The following is a 26,887-nucleotide window of genomic DNA, read 5'->3' on the forward strand; positions in this document are numbered from 1 at the left end:
AAAAACACTAAGGACTAACATCTCGTTATAACTGACCCATTTAAACTACTTTAAAAGGAAGATGTGCAATCAGCACAATCAAGAAGCTGTATAAGATGGTAGCAATTTGAAAGGCACAGTCCAAGTATTTGTGCCTTTTCTCCCCAAGGAGTGACTGCAGCTGCCATCAGGAGAGCAATGAGATGTTTCCATTAGAGGAAAAAGACTCTGCTTCAGCAAAACTGCTCCCATTTCCACTGAGTGAGAAACTGCCAGCACCAGAGGGGAGAATGAATCCAGGCTGGCTGGGGCAGTTTCTTTTTGTCTTTCACAGACTGCAGAGATGAACTCATGGCAATGAACTCCCAATACAGAAAAGTGACCAAGCTGGAAACAGGCTGCACTTCCCATTCCCTGTCTAGAAAAGAGTTTTGTTCACATTCTTTTTAAACTAGTTTGGTTGCTCTGTTGCCCTTTTCCTGTGCACCTTGCCTTCCTTCCTACCCCAGAAATGTACCAGCTACAAAGCTTCCAAACTAGAGAGATTTGACGCACAGAAGTAATGGCATGGAACAAAAAGGACCCCAGAGCCAATGCCCACACTGACAGCCAGCAGAACTGCCCCCTTTAGACAAACAGCACTAGTTTGTAAGAAAAATGCTGGCTTCCAGGGCTAACTGAATGAACTAAAAATCCTTGCCCAAGTCAAAAAGACCCTCCAAATTTCGAACTTAAATCTAGCAGGAAGTAATGATCAAGTAGTAATGATCATTTTATGGTATCACTTTCACAAACAAGAATGATAAAAGGCAAACCAATTCAGGCAAAACCTTTGCTGCCAGAAATTCCTACTCCTTCAGTGTGGTGACATAAACAACAGATTAAAATAAATTACATTAATCTCTGGTTAACAGAGCCACTTGGGGGACAGTCTTAAAGGGTAAAGGAGTCCAAGAAGGCTGGACATGCTTCCAGAACAAAATCTTAAAGCTGCAGTAGCAGGCCATCCCCTTGTGCTGAAAGATGAGCTGGCAGGGAAGACTGGACTGGCTGATCAGAGCTTTGGCTGAAACTCAGGAAAAGAAAGTTTGTGACCTTTGGAAGAATGGGCAAGCAATGAAGGAGGACTACATGGATGTGTTGAGGTTATTTAGAGAAAAAAAATCAGAAGCAACAGCTTAACTTAATCTGGCTATTGCCATAGAAGACAATTAAAAACATTTCCATAATTACATCACAACAAAAAGAGGGCTAAGGAGAATTACCACCCTTTATAAGACGCAGGGATAAACATAGTGACAAAGGATGAGGAAAGGGCTGAGGGACTTAATGCCCTCTTTGCCTCGGTGTTTAATAGTAAAGCCAGTTGTTCTTTGGGTATCCAGCCCCCTAAGCTGGAGCACAGGGATGGGGAGCAGAATGAAGCCCTCACAATCCAAAGGGAAATAGTCAGTGACCTGCTACACCAGTTAAGACACACACCAGTCCACAGAGCTGGATGGGATCCGAGGTAGCTGCTGAGTGTTCAATGGGCCACTTTCTGTCATTTTGAATTCTGTGTTCAGTTTCACAACAAAATAGACATTGAGGTGCTGGCGTGTCCAGGAAAGGGCAATGAAGCTGGGGAAGCACAAGGCTTATGGGCTGAGGGAGCAGGGGTTCTTTAGCCTGGAGAAAAGGAGCCTCAGGGGAGATCTTACTGTGCTCAAAAATTACCTGAAAGGAGGCTATAGCCAGGTGGGGTCAGTCACTTCTCTGGAGTAACAAGTGACAGAAAAGGAGGAAATGGCCTAAAGTTGTGCTGAGGAGATCTAATTCGGGTATTTTAACTTCCAGTCCTTTTTTTTTTTCCCACCTTCTTCTCATCTTTCTTCAACAGAAGCACCAAATCTCGACATTAGTTGTGTATCTCTGCTCTGAAGGAGAAATCTAGTGAAAGGTTGATTTGACAGTCACTATTTCTCTAGCATAGACAGGACAACAGTGCACAATTCAAGATGTCTTGGTAAGCCAGTGGTTTCAGTTTTATTCTGTGTTGTGACTATTAGACACAAGACAAATTTCCAGTGTGCCTATTTCCTGTTCACTTGTGAAGAAATGGTCTGTTAACTCAACCCACTGGCTGAATGTCCATTACAGTCAGGTTAAAAAGTTTAGGGACACAATCAAGTATCGTTTGAGCTCCCAACAGATATGAATTTTAGTTTTGGTAAAAGACACAGTGCTAACTGGATGTAATACAGTATCAGGAATTTACTGTATTAAATCCTCACCACATTGAAATCAGTGGCAAATCACCCTTCAGTGACCACAATCTATCTAATAATTTCAGTATTTCATGTTTTCTCTGATTCGAGAAAGTCAAGAACCCCCCACTGTTTCGGAGCAGCTGACACTCCTGTGATTTATGCTTGCCATGCTCACACATTTATTTTGACCACCATGAAGATACCTGCCAGGGACTACAGGACCTCACAGCACCTGATGAGTTTAGTGTAAAAAGCTTTTTAGGCTCAGTGTTAGAAGGAAACAATCCCCACACACTCCCTGAGGAGTGGGAATGGCCCCCCTCTAACCAGGGCTCCTAAAGAACAATGATGTGCAAACACAGTTGTGGCAGTGCTCATCTCGCCCTTTTTTTTCCATTCTGTGATCCCTGAGGGTTGTGCAGACCATTCAAATAGTCCATCATTAGATGCTAACATAGGTTGGGCTGACTGCTGAACTTCCCTGAGACAAGGAAGCAGCATGAATATTTTTCCCTCCTCCCCTCTTCCCATATCCCACCACTAAAGCCTGCTGGGTGGAGAAAGGGCATAAAAAACTGGTTTTGATTAATATAAAAGCTGTAGAGATAAAATCAGGAGACAAAACCCTCTTCATAGTACAATGGATAGAAAGCAAACAGGTTTCCTGGGTTTTTTTTTATGATTTCCAATGAATAATAAAACACATTCAAGCACTCAAATAAATATGTCCTTCTTAAATGCAATAGTTTTTAATTTTTGGTACAAGAGACTGAGATCCCAATCTGCCTATATACAAACAGCACAGAATTACAAAAAGAAAGTTTATCTAAGTCAAATTTCTTAATTTTTATTAAATTCAAAAACTGCAGGAAAAAAAATCACAAATTTCTAAGTACAAATAAAAACAAATCCGCTAAAATAAAATGGTTGTCAAGTTAAAACCCACTTTCCATAATTTTCCCTTCCTTGCTATTGCCCACAGTATCATCTGAACTCCTAGAGAAGTGCTTTAGAAATTCATTTTATCTTACCAATAGGATAGTAAACTGTAAGTTTACTATTTAAAAAAGCGAACTGTTTAGGCACAAGGTGGCAGAAGACATAAGCACAAATATCAACCATGCTTTCCTTAGTATTTCAGTAGAAATCCAGGTGTGCTACAGGCCTGCATGGCATTGAATTCAGAATGTCAGAGCTTATTCAGTGAAATAAGGGCTTTTTTTTGGTGTGTGTTAGCAGTTTGTTGTGTCTTTTTTTCTCCCATAAAACAGAGAGAATCTGTTTAAGTCAGTGGTATACTTTAGTGTTCAGTGCCAGTTCTGGCTAGAAGAGTGGCAAAGGTGACAAAATGGGTTCCAGCACCAGAGAATGTGAAGTAGAGAAGCTGTAGTGTGAAAAAGACTGGTTCATACTTGTGTTGTCAGTGTAACTAATAGTCTGGCGACCACCTGCTAGGGCAGCATGACAAGCAGTCACATGCTATTTGAAGGTATCAGCTGGGCCAGGTCATCAGCTGCTCTCCCAACAGGGCAGTGACCAAGGTGAACAACTAATGTCTGCTGCTCTTCCCACTACGCCTAAAGAACTGTCAAACAGAAAATTAAATCATAACAGAATTAACACAAGTGTTGTTCCATATTCCAGATTCTACCTTTTACCCATCACTTGATACTTGCCATTCTAATAACAGGTGCAGTTCCACTGTCATTCATAAATACAAAATTTTATTTGCACTTCATTAGTTTAGAAAGACCACAATGTTTTTCAATACCACAACATTCAGGACACACCAAGTTATTCAAATATGTATCTACTGATTTACCACAGCTAAACTAAACAGTGCATTTAATAAAAGATATACCAAAGATATAATTCACAAGTTCATTATCAGACAAAATCCTAACACAGTATTTGCTTGATGGGAATAATTTCCACCATTAGGAAAGAAAATAATTTTACCTTAGGTTCCCTTCCCCCATCCCTACAGATGTCCAGACAAAAATACACATATATATTCCTTAACACAGGAAAATGTATCATCTTAATTTTTTTTTTCTCAAGAATTTGTCTAGGACAGCAGCATTGCTTTTTATACCTTCTTTTAGAGCTTGATATATCTCCATTATTTTATTGAAACTTAATGATTCTTGTAACCAAATTTATGTTTATGCAGAAAATTATATATGTTTTTTCAAAGTGCAATCTTAGATCTGCACCAGGTGTGATGTCTCGGTACACAAAGAAAGGGTGCAGCATTCAACAAAATAAATAAAAGACTGCCAAAAATTAAACTTAGCTTTTCAATAAATCCAGTCAGCAGAGGATGCTACAGCCAAAAATGTTTTCACTACATTAAAAGGAAACATAATGCTGATTATGGAAGCTTTGTACATAAAGTCCTCTGTTTTTAAAAAATTTGTCTTTAAAATAGTTAGCAAAGCACCATATACTTATCTTCATACCAGAAGAGCTTCTGCCTGCCTGTTTATGATAACAAAGAACTATTACAACATTTATAGGTCAAGAATAGGTATAGATTTAATTTCTCCTCCTCCCCAACTGGATGTGTGGCAAACCCCCACCGACTGTACAGTATTTATAACACTGGGGCAATGAACGAAACATCATTGTGAGGGAGAGGGGTAATAATTAAATGTTACAGTTGAATCCTACATAGGATTGCATATTTGCATATTTACAAGTTAGTGTGTAGCTCTGACTCGAATAACAAAGTGCAACGAGAAACTGCCAAATGATTGTAGTGCAGAGTAGTACAGATACTTTCTTTACCCTCCTGCTCATATTTTTCACTCTGGAGGAAGTAAAAAGTCAACAGCAACGGACATGTGGCCTTGGAGGAGGCAGTTCTGGTGGGATTTCTGGCTCTGGTTGCAGGGACAGGATACTGTTGGACAACTCATTTCTTATAACATCCAGTGGCATCTTAAAGAAAAGAAAAATCACCTGTAAACAGTCGTCTGCAGAGAAAGAACTCATTTCAAGAGTTCACTGACAGCCAAAGCCTCAATTTCAGGGTCTTTTGGGTCTTATTAGTGAAATGCAGTGGTCAGCAGTGTGTGATCTGCATCATGCCCACTACGATTATCCAAAAATTTCACCTAACAATGTGTACTTGTTCTCTGTCCTCCCAAGCATGTGCAGTCATTATTTAAACATTGACCATTTGTATGACCAGAGGAATACTACCACCTGAGTATTTTACCTTTTTCAGAATGTCATCAACAAGTTTTAAAAATATTTCATCCACATTAAAGTTATCCTTGGCACTTGCTTCACAGAACCGCATCCCAGTTATTTGCTGTGCAAACTGATGGGAGAGAAAATAAAATAACTCCATGAAGATACATGCAAACAGCGACAGATAACAAATATATCCTCCTCATAAAACCTCAAAAAAACCCCAAACATGCAACTTTCCCCAAATCTGAGATGGAAATCTAATTTAATTAATAATCCTGAATCCACATGGTAGAGAAAATATTGCAACATATAGCTAATTTTTGCTTAAAATAGGTTTATTAGAAAAGTACTCTGCATTTTTCCAGACTTAATTCATGTGTTCAGTTGACACGTACTGCTGCAGACTGCCAAAAAGGAAGAACTTCTCAGAACAGCTAATCTCAGCTTTATTATTCAAAATGTAGAAAAGGGAAGTACAGATGCAAGACTCGAAAAAATCTGGAATAAACCTTCACTTCCAAATGTTTGTGTACGCCCATACTGACATAATTCTGGTCAAGACAATGCTGAGTATCACACTACAAACATACTCTCTTGCCAGCTTCTACAACAAACATACTCTCTTGCTAGCTTCCTTAACACTTTTGGGGTTGCAAGAGAACAAAAGGAACATGAAAACGAAGGTGAGCCAATAATCAAAGCAGGGCTGCTGCCTGTCCAAAAACAGTACTGAGAAGCAAACATCTGAAAGAAGGCTCGCAAAGATTTCCTGACTAGAGATCTCCATTTTTGCTTCAAATCTTCACTACGCCTTCTTTCAGAGCCCAGAAAGGAGTATCCCCTACATCACTGGTACAGTGGAAGCTGACTTGTAGCTTACTTCTTTTTTAGACCAAAGACACACAACTCCAGCAGGAACACTTACAACTGCACATCATCACATGGATTTTGAGACCACCACCACCACTCTCAATAAGCCTCCTGCATCCAGCAGTCTGAACAAAAGTAGCCACAGACCATCATCAGCAATGCCACAACAGCTTTGCCTCTAGACCTGTTCTTACCTTCTCTCCCTGCTGCCGAGAAATCTCTCGATCAACTTCACAATCCAGTTTATTTCCAACTAATAGAAGCTCTGCATCTTCTGAAGCATACTGCAATTAAAACATTTCTAATTATCTACACCTAGAAACATAAGATTTTGTAATGCAAACACAATACAAAAAAAGGGCAATTCTACTACCACACTGATATAGTTTATAGGTAAATGTTCTTCCCAAACATTATTTCAAAAAATTTCAATTTTTAATTTTCATTTTTAAAACTGCTGCTCTAGTTTAAACTAGCTGCTCTGGTTTATCTAAGAATGAACACAATGACCTTATTTCACAGACAGGAAACAAACCCCCCTCCCCCCACTGCAAAGGTAAATGAGCAATGTTACAGATTTTCACTGACACTTCTAACTGGGACAATTCTAGTTCAAGAAAGCAGGAATGGACAACCATTTTGCAAGCAAAACACATCAATGTTAAATCCTGACTAAAAGTAATCAGTGTAAACTATCTGACAGTAGTTTATTAATCCTAAACCCATGCTGTAAATTTCTCTGAGGGGGAAAAAAATCCTTGTTAAAAAAAAGCATATAAAAAGAAAATACTTAGGCATACCTTATCAATCATTTTCATCCATTTTGGTAAATCGTCAAATGTTTCCTTCTTGGTGATATCATACACCAAAATAATTCCCTTGGCACTTCTGTAATAAGCTGAGGTAATGCTGTTGAATCTCTCCTGACCTGCTGTGTCCCTAAGAAGCAGCAGCAAACAGTGGCACAAATATTTCACCAATTTGCAAAGTACAGAATAACTTTGTTCACATTTTAATAACAACACTCCCACATCCATTAGAGACACTACATTTCCTACCATATCTATGAATTTCAGGGAAAAAAATGGAGCAGTACTTTCAATCATAAAACTTTTTCATATTAAAACTATTTATCCCATACTAACTTCATCAGGAAAGGCCACCAAACATTTCTATATGTGTCTGAGAGTGAAGCTATCCAATTAAAATGTATCAGGAGATAAATCTGGTTTTGTGTTTTTGGGGTTTGTTGTGCGTTTTGTGGACTTTTGGTTGGGTTTTTTAACAGCCATGAAAAAATAGAGAAAAAAATGGATACATGTTTATTAAACACATCCATACACCCAACTATAAAATGATCAATGCACTGATCAGTATCATTTGCGCTTTCAGACTCTTTTTGGATCAACCACAGCAATTCAGCCACGGTTCTAAAACTACTGCAAAACCTCCTGGCACAGAAGTGAATTGCTCACAAGAGTGAGCAATCACTAAGTGGGACAACTTTTGCACTAGAGACCTGGCTTACACACTTACATCTACTTATCTGAGGTGTGCAAGTAACATTTCTGTGCTCACTGCAGGTATTTCAGACAGGGTGCATTCACACTGGAGAATAATTTCCAGCAACGCCACTAAGTCACCCACACTAGCTATAGCTTCTGTTCCAAAGTAGATGAGACAGAAGAGTTGCTTTTTTACTGAACCATGAAAACTTTTGAACTGCTTTTAATCACATCATCAAGCCTCCCTAGGGAGGGGTTTTGGCAGTTATACTAAAAAAATAGCTGGTGCATATCCTAAGTCTTAAAATGTGACTGGCATCTCAACTGGAAAGTAGGTTATATGGTGCTCCAAAGTGATCAAGCATTTGCTGCTTGAATTCAGTCCCCAAAGCCAATGGATAATTTTGGAATTTCAAAGTTAGAACAAGTCAAAAGATGGATCAAAATTAAGAGTAGAGGGAGGAAAATTGTGTGCATGTGTGTTGGGACTCAAAACTTCAGAATTAATCCTCTTCAACAGTCACATTTTAAACAAAAGGAGGAGGAGAATGAATTTGGGAATGAGATTAACAATGGAGACCTGAAACACTTGTTACAAAAACAAAAAAAAAAGGTCATGTTTACAAAATGCCACATTGATTGTCCTGAAGATTTAACCCCTTTAAGGTTCTATGCACAAGCAATAGAATATATTACCACAAACCTATCTTACTTTGAATAAAATCTTTAGGAATTTCAAGCAAGTTTCAAAGTAAAGTATTTAACTTGCCCCTGAAATTGCCACAAGTGTACTTGATAGCAACAAATATTTGCTAGTGATTTTACAAAGTAAAGCAGAGTCCACTAGAAAAAGATTTGCAATCTCTGCTTCATAGCCTGTGGGAAAATAATGACTTAATACTTCACTGCAAGCCAGTGACACTGCAACACAGGGCAGAGAAGAACAAATTCCTATTGCGTCCATTTTTGTTTTATTTTTATTCAAATCCCACTGTCAGAATTTTGTATTTATTTTATTCAAATCCCACCCTCAGAACTTCAGAATTACATTCATATAAACCTCTGGGACCCTACAGAAAATGAAAATAGGTAGTTTGTTTCATAAAGGTCAAGCACCAGTAATATTGCAAACCAGTTTTAGATGGTTAATTGGTTGTTTTCTTTTCACTAATGAGGCATTTTTTGTAAAGCAATACAAGTTCTGGCAGCTGAAATTATATCTATATAATATTACTCAGAGCAAGTAACGCCACATTCTTTCCCATTACTTCTTTGTTATGGTCAGATTCATTTTTTGGAAGGTCCTTTGGATGTTCAGTCTGTTAAAAATTAGTAATTTTAGTATGAACCGTTGATTTTCCACATATGGATAACATTGCTCTAGTGCTTAAGAACAGAACTCTCAGAATTATGACCTCACAGAGCAGCCTGTATCATCTATTGCTAATCCAGCCTACTGATGAAGTGTATTAGGGTGGGGGACCTTAAGTTCCATCATTCTGAGCATAAATAACTACATGGCAGGTGGAAGGGTATATCTCATGTGGGAGAATACACCAATTCTGTCTTTGTTCAGAGTAGTGTGAAAAATTGCTTTTTAGTTTTGTTTGTCAGTTTGTTTTGCTGGCCAGTCTTTTCCCTTTTTTTCTGTGCCCCTAGTGGAAAACAGAAATAAAGATGGTATTTCAGAGTGACCTGTCTGTGCCTTCAGGTGAGTGCTAAGGACCTTTAGCAACTCCATCACAGGGTACCAGATCACTGAGCACATACATTATAAAAACACTAATGTCACACTACCCTCCCTGAAGGCAGTCAGCAGCGCACTGGATAAGCAGACCATGAAGAGAAGATCTATGCAACATTACAAAACTCTCCCACCCCAGCTATCTCCAACCCCACACTTCCCCAGCCCTGCTGAGTGCTCTGTCTCCAAGTTCCCCTGGCACTATCAGCTTCTCCTCTCTCCACAACACCCTCAGGCTCTTTAAAAGTTTACAGCATTCCTAGGCTGCTCCACCCTGCGCTCCTGTTTGTGTAGGTCCTTCACCCACATGTGACAACCTGAAGTCTGGCTTGCTGGCTATTTGGGACACACCACATGCTCTGGCCAACAGTTCAGAACACCATGGACAGCCTGGCTGCCCACTGCCTACAATAAATGGCCAGATGACCACTGACTGTCACCTGGTCATGCCAATTCCAGTGGATTATGGCTGACTTTCTTCGCCTTGCTTGAAGTCACTGACTCCCCCACACTTCACCTCTCCTCCTGCAGCAGGTGGAAATGAAACCAGTCAGCAGGTGTCTGTGAGCATGATATCCTAACCCTTACTTCCTTTGAAAAGTGGAAGAAAGTAAGCTGAATTTGCTGTCTCTAACATTACCCTCATGTTGTATTTGTCTTCAAACTGTAAGGTGAAAGCTATTTAGAAAACTATTTCTACAATAAGTAAGATTAAAATGCAACCCCAGGCTACCTAAGTAAACTGCAGTTTGAGTATCAACGTGATCTTTAACATGGAAAATTCTACTAGGTGCCATCATATTTTTCATGAAAATGTGCTGCAAATTCTTCCAGTGTTGAGAAAAAATGACCACTCCTAATGCAGAGCTAACATTAAAAGCACATCCAACTTCAAATGCCTTCTTCTAATGTGCAGGGCTGGTAATTATTCTCACTATACTATTTTCATGGACGTATCACACTCCTGCAGTTGGAGTATAGCTACTGAAGCACTAGTGGAAAGCTGGAAGAAAAGATGACCACTGTTTAGCACTCATGACTTTCATGAGTGATACTAAGTGCTATTAGTTCTTCATTTGCTCTGGTCAGAATCAACACAATAGCAGAAGGGAGTTGAATTTAATTCCAACTAAATAAACTCCAGAAGTTCAAATAAGTTACTACAACTTAAACAAACACTTGGCATAACGGAAAAAAAACCCCATCAGATTACTTCTTTTTTTTAATGTTAAAAGTAGTTTTCTTCTGTTGATTTTTTTCCAAGAAAGTTTTCTAAATGAAAAGCATTTGTCTTTCTAATCTGTAATCAGAAACATAGAGTGTATGACTCCTCAACCAGCTATAATCTGCAATTAGAGAATCCCACGGCTTGACTGTTTTTGGGTTCCCAAACAGAAACTAGACAGCACTCCAAAAATACAAACATACAACAAACAAAAGCAAATTAAAAAATCACACAAAGCCCATTTCCAACTGTTGACTTGTCATGTTCTATGGCAGACTGCATAAAGCACAATACAAATACAGTTAATTTTAATTAAAATATCTCTGGATAATTTCTCTTTTACATAAATGTTCTCTGTGTCTATCCAAACAAGTTGAAACAAACACATGGACAGACTCAAAACTGTCTCTGGCTCTCTAGTTAAATTTATTTGTTATGAGTGGCAGTGTAAAGTGGCAACAGAAGTGAAAATATTTTGAAACTTACATAAAAACTTAACACTAATTTAACACTTTCACATGCCCTATGCTTCTATGGAACCTACAGGAAGTATTTTAAAAAAATGCTTTAAGGTAATTGTAGAGGTTAATTCTACTTGTCAAACATTTTTTTTGGCCCCATAAACTGTCAATATATTTAAATTTTTTTATTATAAAAATAATTTATTTCAGAGGTACTGAACCAAAGAAACAACATTCTTATATATTCTAGAACAGGTACATTTCAAGACAACTGTCTCTGAGAAAACAGAGCAGGCAGAATGTGAATTTTGAATGAGAATGCAGCAGTTTAGAACACCTTCAGAAGCAAATGAAGCTTGTTTTGTTCCCAGGTCGCTGGCTACCTTGAGCATTAAGCCTGTAGAGGTGTCAGAGAGCTCCCTTGGCTAGGGAGGAACTGGGTGCAGTGCAGGGCAGCCCTGCTTCCCACAGCCAGCTCCTTCCTTTCAGAGGAAAGCTGGGAGCCACTGTGTCACTGCTTGTGCCAGCGACTGCCCGGATTACTCACTGAGAGGGCACAGTCACACACCTTCCTGTCCTGCTTCAAAGCATCACTGAGGGGCTCCTATTATTTATTTGATCCAGTTTTCCAGCTTTGAAGAAGCACTGATTCACAGATGCTTGGATTTACCTGGACACTTACACTATCCAGTAGTTCTGGTTACTCTACCTCATGACTTGAGCTGCATGCAGGTATTACTGCTTCTCACAGGACACAGGAGCTTGTGTCAGCCTAGAACTGCAAGGCAGAAGCTGATTTACTGAATCCTAACACTTCTGGCAACCCAAGGGGCACTACTAATTCCTCCAGGTGACACAGAAAAGGTGGATACTACCCTGTGTCCTCAGTGAAGCTCTATCATTGCATCATCTAAGGAGTAGAAGGTTGTTTCCTGACTGGAAGTTGGGGAAATAAGGGAAGCAGGGAACAGATAGTTCCTGCTGGAGGTGAGAGCAGATGCCTCTGTGATCCTCAGGACACAGCTCCCCATTATGAAAGGAACACAGGAGACAAGTCCTTCTGTATTCTACTCTCCTAACAGCAGCAGGTGTGAAAGCTGCTTTCAAAAGGATGTCTTACACACCTAACAGCTTGAAATATTCAACCCTGTACTGTTTCAATGTATCTTTTGATAATCTCAAGTGGTAGAGGTTTGTGAAAAACACTCTGCTGATAGTGGTTAGGGGAGAGACAGGTCAAGTGACCATAACAACACCAAAGTAAACTTTTTAAAAACTATTCTTGTTTGACTCTAGAAGTAGAATCATCAGATTACTAAAAAAAATAAGCAAAATTTCATGCTTTGAAATGTAACTTTTGCCATTTTAAGAGAACAGATAAGTGTGAACTTCAAAAATTATCTGTTCACTGAACAAAACGTCTTTTTGTAGTAAAGTTACTGCAATCAGTGTAGATAAAGCACCAGGAGCCTGTAACACTACCAGGAACTATGAGGAAGCCTAAATTCTGTCATTGTGTAGGTATGAAAGGAGACTGTCTTATGATCAGCCATGCAATTGAAGTCTGCATTTCTGAACTTCCAAGTGTTTGACTTGGTAAACTGCCTTCCTCTTCAATCCAACAACTGGAGGTACAAGAAGGAGCTGAGGGAGCTGGGAGTGTTTAGCCTGGAGAAGAGGAGGCTCAGGGGAGAGATCTTGTCATGCTCTACAACTCCCTGAAAGGTGGCTGTAGCCAGGTGGGGGTTGGTCTCTGCCCAAGTAACAGGGAACAGGACAAGAGGAAACAGGCTAGCAACAAACCTTCCACTACGGGAGGTTTATATTGGCTCTTAGGAATAAAAATCTCTTCACCAAAAGGACTGTCAAGCACTGCAACAGGCTGCCCAGGGCAATGGTTGTGTCACCTTAGCAGACATGCAGACTTGACCCTTGGGGACAGGGTTTAGTGGTGGACTCAGCAGCACTGGGTTAATGGTTGGACTCATTGATCTTAAAGGTCTTTTGAAACCTAAATGATTCTGCGATAATAAGAGTTTATAGGCAGGCCCAACAACATGCACAACAGAATTCAGAATTAATTAGCAAAAGTCATGCTTATCTAATTGCTTTTCTAAAAAACCTGGAAGTATGCCAAGGCAGTTTTAAAGATTAAGAACAACATTTTAACAGCCACTGTTGGAGAGAAAGTGACACTTAGGAGCAGGATGTCATGTTCATGAATTTTATAATATTTTAAAATATTATTTCTTTACATTGTGTTTTCCTTGCCACTTTAGTAAGGCTTCACATAGGAGAAATTACCAATCTTAACAACCTATCAACTTTTAAATTCAATTTTTAAGTGTCCTATATCCTACTAGCATATTCTCAATATGTGGAAAATAATGGTTTAAACATCTCTTTTCCAAAAATTTTCACTCCTATAATATATTTATTCAACATGAGAATTTTTTTTTATAACCTTAGTACATTTCACAGTAAGAATGCATATTAGGTACACATTAGCATCTCCACATCAGGATTTTTTGTTACCTCTGTCAGCTCCAGCAGACCCTGGCTAACAATTGCTGGCTCAACTGCCAGCCTTGTGGTCATAGGTTTCCAAACAGGGACAGATGAATGAAGACATGCCACTAACATTCAAGTGTTAGGTGACGGATGAGACCAAAGATGAGCAGCAGTTAACTCAGAGTGAAGCAAGACAGACACATGGTGTGACAGACAGAATTGATGGTGACCTGCCAAGAGGAGTTAGTACACTGAATTCACTGCATCCATATAGTTAAGAATGAAAAACTACCAGAATATCCCAAAAGTGTAATAAAAAGAATATTTAGAGTTTTCCCCCCTCTATGGATTGTTAGCAGTTTAAACAGTTTAACTACAATGCTAATTATGCATCACACACTGTTAATAAACCAAAGCTAAGCTTCTACATAGTAGTATGTAAGATTAATGTTTAGAACATAGCTGGTTTATTCTCTCATAATTATGTTTATGTATTGTACTACTCTGCAAAACAAAGGGATGTTTAGCTCAACAACTTCTAAGCAATAAAAACAGTATTAATCACTAACATGGAGAACCATTACCAGAAATCATGTAGCCTACTGCAGAAAGGAAGAGTTTAGCTCAGACACTGGGCTTTCTGTAGTAGGACATCAGTACCAGTAAAGGTATGGCCTTATTTGCATGGGATTACTTTATTTTTCCATGCTGTTTAGAGTGGATATGATTTACTTCAGTCCCGAATGCCCTTCACTTTGAAGTCATTTAAAAATAGTGTCAAAGAAACAGCGCTGCCTATACCACGTTTCAGAAAAACAGTTTAGAAAATACTTCACAGTTGCTTTATAATTGCTGTTACAATGAAGGTCAGTTTTAATCAGTCCAGAAAAATAAAGAAAACAAAATATACTTTCTCTAGTGTCTATTTAACACAGTCAACTTTTGTTGTTTGTAGAACTCCTATTTCTTATGTAGGTGATGTCATTCTTCCAGGAAAAGGGGCTCAAGGCCTCTGTGATGCATTAATATTTCAGTAATTACATTCATGCCCTACTTCTAACTTGATCTCTCCTTCTCCTCCTTTTACCCTCAAAAAAATCTAAGAGCTATTTGGTTTGGTTTAAGTCTTGTGGAAATGGAGGAGAGAAGTAATAGGGTAAGAGCTAAACCAGCTTATAACAGTTAATAGTAGTATTAGACAAGCATATTAATTCATGCTAGAACATAAAAATTAAAACATACTGCTGGTTGCACATTTGTTTTACTTACCAGATTTGTAATCTAATTTTCTTTCCTCTTAGCTCTACTGTTTTGATTTTAAAATCAACACCTATAAATAAAATACAGTAAACAGAAAAGGAGGAATAAGAAGCAAAAGTAATGAGGGTGCAATTTTTTTTTTTATAAGTTTTTTTTTTTTAGATCAACTTGTAACAGTGTGAACAAGCAGAAGGGTTTGCACCACTATGGTCAACTCAAAAACACCACGGGGATTTGACAACCACTAAACAGCCTGTGAGCCATCCAATGCGGCAGCATCACAACATAAACCTTCCCCTTTGTGCAAAATTTCCAGCAGCAGGTAAACCCAGCACAACAGTAAAACAACAGGCACAGTAGGATTGTTTCTCTCCTATTCACCTCGACTGTCAAGGACAAGCCTGTTCTACTTCCAACTGGCACAGATGCCCTGGAGGCATGGAGCAGAACCCATCCCTCCACATCAGTTCTGCTGTTTGTGAAGCAGGAACAATATAGGCCTGGCCTCCAGGATGGATGTTTAGCATCTGTAAAGTAATAAGGTGCTGGAATTGAGGTTGGTTTATGAAGAAGTTTGTCAAGACTGTCATTATTAAGTCCTGCAAATATTTATTAGCAAACTTCTTATATTAAAAGAGGGTATTTGACTTTAAAAATTTATTTTATACCTGTGTGGTACTTTTATTCATCATCTCAAAACTCCAGGCACATTTTGAATGCAAGCTAAATATCAAAGATAGAACCATAAAGACTTTGTTATACAGAAAGATTTAGCTTTTATAAAAAAAATAATGCTGGTTAGCAACACGTAAGACATACTGTGGTCAAACAATACCTAGACACAAAAGATTACCACCTTAACTACAAAAATGTATCAGAGAATAAATGTCCTAGAATATCACAGATTTGCAGATTGTGAACCTGTTCATTTTAGGATACATTTGTAAGAAAATTTTTGCTTCAGTTCATCCTTCTACACATCATCCCTCCCAACAGAGCTAAATCAAAAAGGGAGAAATAAAAAGACATGAGAACACGGTTCAGACCCGTACACTTAAAACTCACACAGAAGTGCAGAAGCATAATGTGTTGGAAACACTTGTGCCTTTTCAAATGCAACTGTAAACTAAGAACAGGGATGAAACTGAAGAGGAAAAATGGTTTTTATTTTCTCTAACAAAACCAACACATTTTCCCAAGGACTACCCTTGATAAAAGCTGAGTGTCCCTGCTGACATTAAGAACTGAGACTGAATTTAAACTTTAACAGAAGGGACTGAACATGGCCATTATGTCCATATTTTTAGTTTGCAGAGCAGGTGGACATTTTTCAGACAGATTAAATAAATGGAAGGATCACTGACCTTCATTCTTCTAAACAAATATCCCCTCTAACAGCCTGCAGTTGCACATTGCATATTGATAAAAGTAATGGTCATCACACCATGACATTTGTCCTCATTCTCCATGTCCTTAATAGTTTCTAGCACACTTAATCACCAGTTCTTGGAGAGATATTCAGGACATGATGCCTGTACTTCACTTACAAACATGTATCTCTTTCAAAGCCCATGAGTTACTCTGTTAAACTGATTTGTACTAAACAGTCAAACCCTTTAATGGCAATTTTCAAGTATTCACATGCAAATTGATAAATATATTCAAATTATTAAAATTTCAAATAATTTATTAATCTTAACTCCAAGAAGTCTTTTTGTACACTTCTGAAAAGTGACTGTCTTAGTGTAAAAGCAGAAGAGAAATGATCCAGCTATGTTCTAGTATCCAAAGGATGTGAAATGAGAATTCTTGTAATTCTATGCTAATAATATTATTTTTTAAAGAAACACATCTATTTCTACTGTTATAAGTCTTTTCTCGATATAAATGCATTTAAACTATAAAATGCAATTGTTTTAATAGTCACAGCTTTGTCTACAAGATAGAACTTAAGTAACTGTTATTACTTGCCTCAAACCTCTCCTGTCCTCGAGGAAGTTTGAATATAACTGCCCAGACATCTCAATCCCAATTCCCAATCCTGCCATTCTGTCATACAGAACATACTATATAATCTGCCATTCATTTGATGTTAAAAAAGTCTAAATCATCTCTGATCCCAAGCTGAGTGTTAAAACCACCACAGGGATTCCATGTAAGTTTCAATAACTACAAAACAAAAATATTTTTGTTTTTATAGAAGTGGTTTATACAAACCACTGCTATCTTATACAAACAAAAAACCAAAAAGCTTTTGTTATGTTTTTAAAAATGAAAATAATTAATTATGGAGAGAAAAATCCAACTGTTGTAATAAACCACATTTTCAAATGGGACTTCCTGGGATTAGAAGGTCCAATATATTAGTAAAATGAAGTAGAAAAAAGACTACATATTAAAGAGATGGTTTCAAACTAAATATTATGTCAACAGCATTCTTAGTTTAAAGGCAGATCTTTCTATTAATCATCTTGAAGTCACACCATGAAATATTTCCCTACGGTGAAATTTTGCAAGAAATGATACAAACAAGTAACACTTTTGGAAAAGCAGACAGGATCTTCTATAGAATTGTTCGAATCATTTAACACTTAAGTCAGAGTGCCAGAACTCTTCAAAGGTTGCTCAATTACTTTTTTATAATTAGTAATGCTCTGCAAGCATCAACACAATACCAAAAGCTTCATGTCTGCCAATACTGAAGGAAAAAAATTTGGCATCTTTCCTTTTGCACATGAAGAAACAAATTCCTAAGCCTGTCAGGTTTCATTAGCCTGTTTCACCATAGACTGCCAAAGCCAGTGCTTTGAGTTTACATACAAATTAGTAATTCAATTAAAACAACAACACAATAATTTGTTTTCCCTTTCAATTTCAAATATTGCAACGAGTTAAGAAAAAGGTCAATGAAAGAAATTATTTAGTTCGACATATGTTAATGGAAATACCTAAATAAAAAGTTTTGCTGTCCATACAATTCCTCTGGCATGGTTTTATATATAGCTCAATAAAACAGAAGAATCAAAAATTACTCTTGACAACTACATTAAATCTGAATAACATATCTTATTAAAAGGATTTTAAAAAGCTCTCTTTAGCTGCTACAATACCAGCAAACTATCAGTGGTTTGCATGCTACCTAGCTTGAATTTAAAGGCTGCTGGCTTATTGTCAGTGAATAACAAAATATACACATGCCAGGAAATCTGCCAAGTGCATGTGCGTATGACCATACTGCAGCATGCCATTTGCCAGGTCACAGTGATGAAAGGGGAACCAAAAAGCTTATTACAATCTCCCCTCCCATTAAAACATCAGCCTTGTCTCTATATAGCAGGCTTGCATGGACAACAGGCAATCAGTAATTTTCTAAAATTATTACACTCAGACAACAAGTAAATTCAAATCACCATCTCTCTTTTTATGGATTTTACAGATTAAAATTGTATGTGTTTTGGATGTCACTGTGGATAAAATTTTGATCCTCATTTTTCGCTGGAAAGGCCTTTTTCAGGAGTCCAAACAAATATCCCACAAAAATTAATGAAGAACACACAAAAATACAGATCTCAGTCTCTGGATTTGGTTTCTTATTTTGCAATTATTTAGGCATTTGAAGGTAAATTAATTAAGTTTGCCCTACAACTTAAAACTGCAAAGGAGCATTTCTCCTCTCCCCACAGGCTAGATACATGTAAAACACGGCATTAAGGGCAGCAACACTAACCTGCTGTGTGTAACCTAAGTTAAGGATTTTCCACATTTTACTTAATGTGCACCATGGTTGTTAGTAGCATGTGAACTTTGGATGAAAAATTGACTTTGTGCAAAGAACATCTATTACAACATGGGCTCAACTGAAGCTATGCCTCCTCCAGGAAAAACAAAGGGCTACTGGGACAGAAGGGTTTAAAAGTATATTAAACACACAGCCAAACAACCTGTCTGCACTCTTTTCAAAACTAAACAGCCTTAAAAGAGAACAGACTCAAAATAGAAGCACACTAATGAAGTTCTAGATAAGGGCAAGTCACTGAGGATGACATCTCTTGTCAATGAACCAAACTTGAGACTCTTTCAAACTTGAGACTAAAATCCTACAAAAATGAAGCCCAGCCCAGAACTGACTAGAGTACATTAATTTCTCACCCCAAAGAGAACTAGAGCTTATCTGCTAAAGCAAAAACTGAAATACACACAACTGGGTGCAGCCTTTCTCTTTAAAGCTAAAAGTATTTGTTTAGAAATAAAATAGTAAAGAAACTTCTTACTATGCATTTTATGTTTAAATTTGCAATCTTTAATTTCCTTTCACGAGAGACAGAAAAAGAAAGTGGAAACAGTTTTGCTTAACGCACACAGAATGACCTTTCAGTGGACAAGACTTCCTGGTAACAAAGTTAATGGAAGAGCTGGGAAAACAGATGCAAATAGAGCACAAAAAACCCCTCTAACTAAAATCAATTCCAATGGATTCAATTTTCAGAGGTCTATTAGTGATTTGCATCAAAGTAATTCAATCAGTGGAAGATAATCAGGCCATGCTTAAAGAAACACAATCAGTTTAAAAATTCAGAGGTTATATACCAATTAACCCTTAAAACAGACATATAATTTGAAGACTATCACAGGCTATTGAATCTGGACATGTGACGCCACTATGCAAAAAAAAAATTTCTTACTTATGCTACATTTGATAACTGAGATCACATGAGTTTTGAGGTAAAAAACATCTTTATTACAAAATATCCTGGTTTGTAACTCAAAAAATACTTACATCTATCCCAAAAATGCCAAAGTCAATCAAAAGATGCTCAAGAGTGTGCCTTCTGATTTCTACCATCCTGTTTGAGGGGGGGAAGCAATCAACAACAAAAGGCACATAGGGAGGGCAGGAAAAGTTTACAGAAATTGTTACAGGAAAAAATACCCTAAACCATTTTGTCTTATTTTAATCAAATTCTAGGGCAAGCAGTTAGCTTTTAAAACACACCAAAGTGGAAATGCCTCCTTCAAAATGCATGCTACAAATTTTCAAACAAGAGATCTGGAATCATTTAGTGTTAAGTCAGATATGAGTATGTTTGGGGATTATTTTAGAGGCAGGTAAAGTACGTTGTCCACAGAGCTTCAAGCGTGTAATTCTAGAACGATTAACATGCAGACATTTGAGACTGCTTGCCTAAAATAAAAGTGTACCCATACCTCAACTGGCAACTGGGCTACACACTAGAATGAAACAGATATCAATTTTCTTTTTTTCTGTGTAATATACATGCAGTGAGTAAATGTTGAAGGTGTAGTCAAGTGATTTTATTTTTTTTTTTGTACGTCCAATATACAGCTTCTATAACATTTCAGATGCTTGGTACTGCCCAATTCAGTGAGAAAGAAGGAAATTATATTTTCTTTACATTCTTGTGGACAATGAAATCATAGGGCCTTTCAGAAAACCTAGGCTTTTGACACTATTTAAGATACTAAGTTCAAAGCATGTACCAAAATGCTGGCAAACACAATAAGGTGGAAGAGGAAATTGGAAGGATTAAGTCTCTCTGTGGCTTCATGAACAAGACTTCTTTTCAAACTTCTGATTGCAAAGCAGAAAAACACACTGAGCTACTGGTCAACAACTACCTGACCTGAAGGGAAAACTGAATGGAAAAAAAAAGGTTATTTCATGAGCAACACTACCAGATTTTTAGAAGGTGGAACCTAAAAGCAGTTTGTTTTGGGTATCAAGTTTCCCTCTCCTTGGGATATCAGCAGAAATAAGCAGTAAAAGTGTTGCTAACCAACTTCCAGAAGTCCCTGAGAATCACATGGCCCTATTTGATTTTTTTTCTTTGCTAATGACACGATCAGCTGTTCACAGCAGAGACTGAGTCTGACAGCTGCATTCCAGTCTCCCTGCAAACCTAACTCCCCATTTGACACCATTCAAGTGGCCTCTTCACTCTGCCTGTTGTTTTATTTGTGTATTCTCATATATGTCCTGGCTAGGGACTACAAGGCTATCTGACAGTCCTGTAGTGTTGATGTAACCCAGTGCCTGAATATTTCTACCAGCTGAAGTTACCATCTAGTTTACAAATAAAAAAAAAAAAAAAAAAAAAAAACAAAGTTCAACTTCAAATTTACTCTTTCTTGTAACCCCTTGTTAATTAAAAACCCCATACCTCCACAAAACCCTATTCCTAAACCCTAATAATTTATAGTATCTACCTATCTTTTCCTCTTTTAAATTACAGTTTTGTTCACTTATGAGGATTCAAATGATTATGCATAGCAAACCAATGCTGACTATACCAAATGCTGTAAAATACACTTAGTTGGCACATCTGGGGCAAACAACAACTGGCCAGGTGTTTTCACTTGCTGGAGTGTCTATGCTGTCCATTACAAGTGACTACACTGCTCCTACAGGTAAAAGGCAGCTTCCAGGGGACACAGGCTTCTGTCATAATTTGCACTTCTAAAGACAAACAAGGAGGTTGACACATGCTCCCTTAATTATCTTGAAGTTTTCTGTAAGACAAAACTGTTTTTCTCTGCGAGTTTCCAGCCCTCTGCTCCTCTCTGTTTATAGTTTGGCAGGAGACTGCAGCACGCCATTAATAAGGTATTGGTATGGTTTATTTACACAATTCTGCACTAGTCAAAAAGCCAATACATAAACCCAGATATATTAACACCCCAGATATGCAAAAGTAAGAACAGTCAATTCTCACAGAATTACTTATCCCTCATCCAAACTTCCTTTTTTTAACATAACAGCATAAATTTCTCACTTTAAGAGCTATTTCTTGATTAAAGCAAGAACATCTTACTGTTACTTTGCGATGTGGTAAACTAAGAAACATCTATTTCTACTCATCCTCCCTTCTCCCCACACCAAGTAAGCTTTCAGTGACATTCTACTGAAGGGGGAAATGTTTAAAGAAAAATTAAAATGAATTATACTTGTCAGAGAGCCCACAGGCACACACAAGTTTATTTAAGAAAGAAATGCTCTTTTAGTTGACTCAGGATGATTTTCTGAAAATTTTATATAGATTGTTCTTCATCTCAGATTACATGAAATTACCAAATTTAATTTTAAGCCATATTTTGATTTACTAAAAAAAACCCCAAATGATTAGTAAGCCACATACTATGTTTACAGTGTCTGTGAGAATACTGATTAGATAACTAAAAATATTAAGGTGTAACTTAGTGGGCAGTTCTGAAAAATGACAAATACCTCAAAAGGGAGTAGTCTGATGCTTCTAAGTGAAAAAATCATTATGTTATATGACAAGCTTATGGGAATGAAACTGAACATTTATGTTGTTAGCCCCCATTTTTCAAGGATAAAGAGAATGAATACAGGTTTGAATTGTGACAGAAACCCCAAACATGTGTACACATACATATAAAAAGGTATATATGTATATATTTGTATACCATATATAAATGTCTATATACTAAAGACAGAAGTTGCCTGACTTAAGACATTCTGATAGAAGACAAAGCTAAAGTTTTCACTATTACTATTGTTTATTTGATAGACACTAGGAATCTTGCATGGACAGGGTATTTTAAAAACAAATGATAGGGAAAATAGCACTTGGAAGGGAAAGCTATGGACCTCTGTAAATCTCAGGAGTTTCCGACTTAAATACCATTTCCCATGAAGGTGAAACAAGGTCAAAGAGCATTTCTGTGAAGTCAAAGGAGTCTTGCACCACAATGCATTTACAGCATTTACATGCCACTTATCTGGATCCCTCAGGCCCAGAAGAGATCACAGGTCACTAACTTCCCATCTTGATCCACAACAACCCTTCCCATTACAAACTCCACTATTATTTTGCTTGTAAACGAGGACAGAAGGCAGCTTCAGTGTTTACTACATGTGATACTTTGGTTTCCTATGAACAGCTGCTAAAACAGCCAGCAATGCACAGGGCACATAAACTGCACTGGCATTATCAAGGGCAAGGTCTCTTTCCTGGGATGATTTTAGACCTGGTGGAAAAGAGCTGAAAGATAAGCCAAAGTCTCAAGAGACTTCACATACTGAGCCAGCAGGTAAAAGAAAAGCTGAGGAGCCCAACTTGATTTGAGGGCCCAGGACAATCAGCATCCTAAGAGGTGAGTCAGTGCAGGCCCCACCTTTGGGAGAGCAGGAGCCTCAGGCTCAGAGAATAAAACCAAGAGAGAAGTGTAATGTCTGCAGAAGAATTAGACTGACAGGAAATACTGCTGAGTACAGGAATTCTGTAGATCTGTCATGGAAGAAAAACAGCAGGGAAACTAGGGATGAACTAAGAATTGGTGGATTAGAACCAGGAGACTGAGCAACAGCTGGACAGATGCTGGGAAGAGAACAGAAGCTGTTGAATATTTAATAAAGGGACTCTGATGAAAGAGAGTCCCTTTAAAAATATTTATATTAAAATATAAATTTAACATCATGACTATGGAGATCTGAATTAGGATGTATTTCTTTTAGGATAAGAACTAGCTGAGGTGGGATAAAGGTGTGGAAGAAGCAGAGGCAAACACTGTTTCTTCACCACCAAGCTTGAATCTTCTTAGACATGTGGCAATGAGTATTTATCCAATACCCTTGGAAAGATCATTCTTCCTCACACCGTATTTGGTGCATATTTTTTGAGCTGTCAATTCTGGAAAACCTTCAAGTGATAGCTTAGGATTCTGCTCCTGTGTGAATAATGCAGGCAACAAACAATAAATGAAGATGAAATTTTACGTTAAAAAAAGAAGTGTAGATTTATGTTTGTTGACAAAGCTAATATGATCCCAATATTATCCCTGAACAAGTTATTTATCCCATTATAGAAAGACAGGGGATTTGACACTGGCATGGTGAGAGTAATTTTAACTTCTTCAAAAATCAGTAAATATTTGAGCATATTGGGTATTCTCAGTGCTATGTAAATAGCAGATTTAAGGAGACACAATATTCCATGCAACTAATATAATGCCCAAAATAAATACATCAAAAGAATTTTAGATCAACAGCACATTGTGTGCTGTTATGAATAATGTGCTGAAATCTGCCAAGCTATTTTTGAACACTTTCAAAGAAGTTCCATATCTGAGCTGAGACTGAAGACATGTTGATGTGTTTTCATTACAGATTTTTCTTTACCAATTGGGCAATGCAGTCTTCTTAAATTAGCATTTAAATACTGTATTTTTCTTAATTGAATCCACTCCTTCCCTTTTCTGCAGAAATGCTCCACTGCTCAATAACATGGCACTATTATCAGCACTCAGGGGCAGAAGACAGAAAAGGTCTTCGGACATTTGCAATCCTGCCACTATTGGAGGAAGTCCTCGGAGTAGGCTCTGCTTTCATTCAAAATCTTAAGTTGCTAAATCTTGTTCTTTTGGTCCTATAAAACCAGAAGTTTTAGTATAAAGGTATGAAAGTAAGGCTGAGACCATAAATACCAAGATAAGGAAGTAAATATGTATTCTAGCATTCTATTTTAACTACAGCTTTGCCAATGTAAGGTACATACAACAAAATGCAGTTTTTTGTTCGGTTACATGGCCTTTTCAAATTGAATCTCAAGGTATCTTCAGTTTATGTAACTGGATCAGTCACAGCACTTTCACTGATGTCTCAAAACACATTCTCCACTTGCAAATTCTTGAAAACCACTGCAGTTAAGTGGTGACAAAGTAAGAGCTTTGTGATTTCAACTGTGTATTAGAGGCTGAACTCAGGTTGTTTTGGAGTGTGGGTTATTTTCAATCTATATGAAATGTATATAGCAGAGGTTATTTTTTCTTACTTGTTAGTGAAAAAAAAAATCAGAGTGTGTGCTGACTGTGAAAAGCTCCTTCATTTAGCAGTCAAAGGATCTGGGGGAATCTCAACAGCCCTCAAGTTTAGTCTGAGGACCTTGAAAGAATGCCATTACTATCAAGTCCTTCTACATGTATTTTGGCACAAGCTGATTTTCCTATGCTGCTTTATGTTGGCACATTTTGTACAACAAACATTATGTAACCTTCTGTCTAGCAGCATATCACTACTTATTTCCTGTTTCTTCACTAAAATAAGGAAGCTTCTCTGCTTAAATCACTGTCTCAGTTATCTAGGAAATCAGTTTTGTTGAAAAGGAACCAGCCTGGAAGTCTGGACCGGGGTCTAGACCACCTCCCATCACTTCCCAAGATTCACAGCAGGAAACTAACACCAGTTACAGAGAGCAGCCCAAACTTGATGGAACCCTTAATGTGGGTCAACCTAAAGAAGATGCAGGAGAGTTAATATCAATGTTTACACCTGGAGAATTTATAAAGAATACATTCCTCTATTAATTGTACTTTAGTTGTACCATACGTTCAATTAGTCTGTTCATCTAGAAAAGCCATCAACATTTCTTCATTACAACACATCCCTATAGTATTAATGCCTCTGAAATTGTCTTTCTCACTTCTACAAGGTTAAGTTGCCAACTTCAAACCAAAAGTCTTATCAACATAACAGTGCTAATCTGCACTATTAGATCTGGATTCTTAGCCTAAGAAAGAATTAAATAACTGGTAAAACACACATTAAAACAAAAGTATGAGTAACTGTGCATCATTTTGTTTACAGGAAGATAATTTTGGATAGTAATAACTCAGCTTCTAAAAGGCAATACAATCACTTTTCATCAGATGCCTAAATTGCCTCACATTCCAAGCTACAATAAAGCTAAGCATACATATTTTCCAGTGACACAGACTTTAATAACCACCTTGCTGCAATACTCAAGAGTTCAACTCCAAGGATAGGACTCTAATAACAACGCAGAATAACTAGCTTGTTTTCCTCCCTTTACACACTTGTGTATTAAAAAGACAGCAGGCATTAAATTACCTCAGAGATGCACAGATGACTAAATCATGAATAAGACAGTACACTACAGAACTAGGAGCTCGCTCTCTAGTTAGCTGCATGAAGAGCCAAACACGCAGTGTTCTCGAGAAACAAAACATTAACCTCGGATCTAACATCACAGGGGGGTTCTTCACGAAGCCATAGCAGCCATCTGGAGTTAATCTGACTGCGGTCTGGAAGAGTACTTGAATAATACACTGGAAGAGTACACAAAATACACACTGCAACTTTTCAGCTCCTGAAATACTTCTGTCTCCTTCCACGCAACCTCTAAGACTTAAGCACAAAAACCTGCTTCACCAACCATGCCCAATTTTTTCTTTACACTGTTTGCCGTTAGCAAGGCTGAAACAGGAGAGCTCAGAACTCTTAAAGATAACTAGGACATCTACAATATTCCCAAGAAGAGCTGTTGAAGTCTGGCAGCGACCAAGCCCTTGAGCCTCCCTCGGCCGAGGAACCCACCCGGGGACACCAACCCGGCTGCCCTGGGCAGGAAGGGGACGGGGATCACGGTGCACCCCGGAGCGGGGCAGGGTGTGTGAGGGAATGCCTGGCCGGCGGGGAGCGGGCCCGCACTCGGGGAAAGGCGGGACAGGGGCCGGGAAGGGCGGCCGCGCACCGACCCCGCGTTCCCACGGCCGGGCCCAGGAGCACCGGGGGGAGGAGCGCCCCCTCCCCCGGGACGGGACAGGACAGGACGAGCTCCCTTACCCACGGTGGACTTGCAGGCCTCGCAGAAGGTGTCGTCGGTGAATCGCTCCATAAGGCTGGTCTTGCCCACCCCCCGCGACCCGATGATGATCACCTGCAGCTTGAAGTCGGCCGGGCGCGGCGGCTGCTTCCTGCGGCGGGACTGCCCCCCCGAGAGCGCCGGCGACCCCGCCGCCGAGCCCGCCCCGAGGTCCAGCCCGCCGCCCCCCGCCCTGCGCTGCGGCAGCCCCGAGCCCGGCTCCATCAGCGATGCATGCGG

At 38.4% G+C, this 26,887-nt stretch overlaps 1 protein-coding gene across 1 annotated transcript; it reads right to left on the minus strand.

Annotated features, from left to right (window-relative positions):
• Window positions 1-3,049: 3,049 nt before the first annotated feature.
• Window positions 3,050-26,887, minus strand: RAB12 (RAB12, member RAS oncogene family). The gene is made up of 6 exons (XM_063166368.1): window positions 26,629-26,887; window positions 15,015-15,075; window positions 7,100-7,238; window positions 6,494-6,583; window positions 5,452-5,556; window positions 3,050-5,171 (listed from the first exon to the last, which is right to left on the minus strand). The coding sequence occupies exons 1-6, from the start codon at window positions 26,870-26,872 to the stop codon at window positions 5,058-5,060; spliced, it is 753 nt and encodes a 250-aa protein (XP_063022438.1). The 5' UTR covers window positions 26,873-26,887; the 3' UTR covers window positions 3,050-5,057.

The sequence above is a fragment of the Melospiza melodia genome, chromosome 1, assembly GCF_035770615.1.
Source record: "Melospiza melodia melodia isolate bMelMel2 chromosome 1, bMelMel2.pri, whole genome shotgun sequence".
NCBI lineage: Eukaryota > Metazoa > Chordata > Aves > Passeriformes > Passerellidae > Melospiza > Melospiza melodia.

Coding starts and splice junctions, on each gene's coding strand:
- RAB12 (XM_063166368.1), bottom strand. CDS start 26,872: ATGGAGCCGGGCTCGGGGCTGCCGCAGCGCAGGGCGGGGGGCGGCGGG. Junction 5,557..6,493: donor CTCGGCAGCAGGGAGAGAAG/GTAAGAACAGGT, acceptor CTCTCCCATCAG/TTTGCACAGCAAATAACTGG. Junction 5,172..5,451: donor TTGATGACATTCTGAAAAAG/GTAAAATACTCA, acceptor CTTTTCTTTAAG/ATGCCACTGGATGTTATAAG.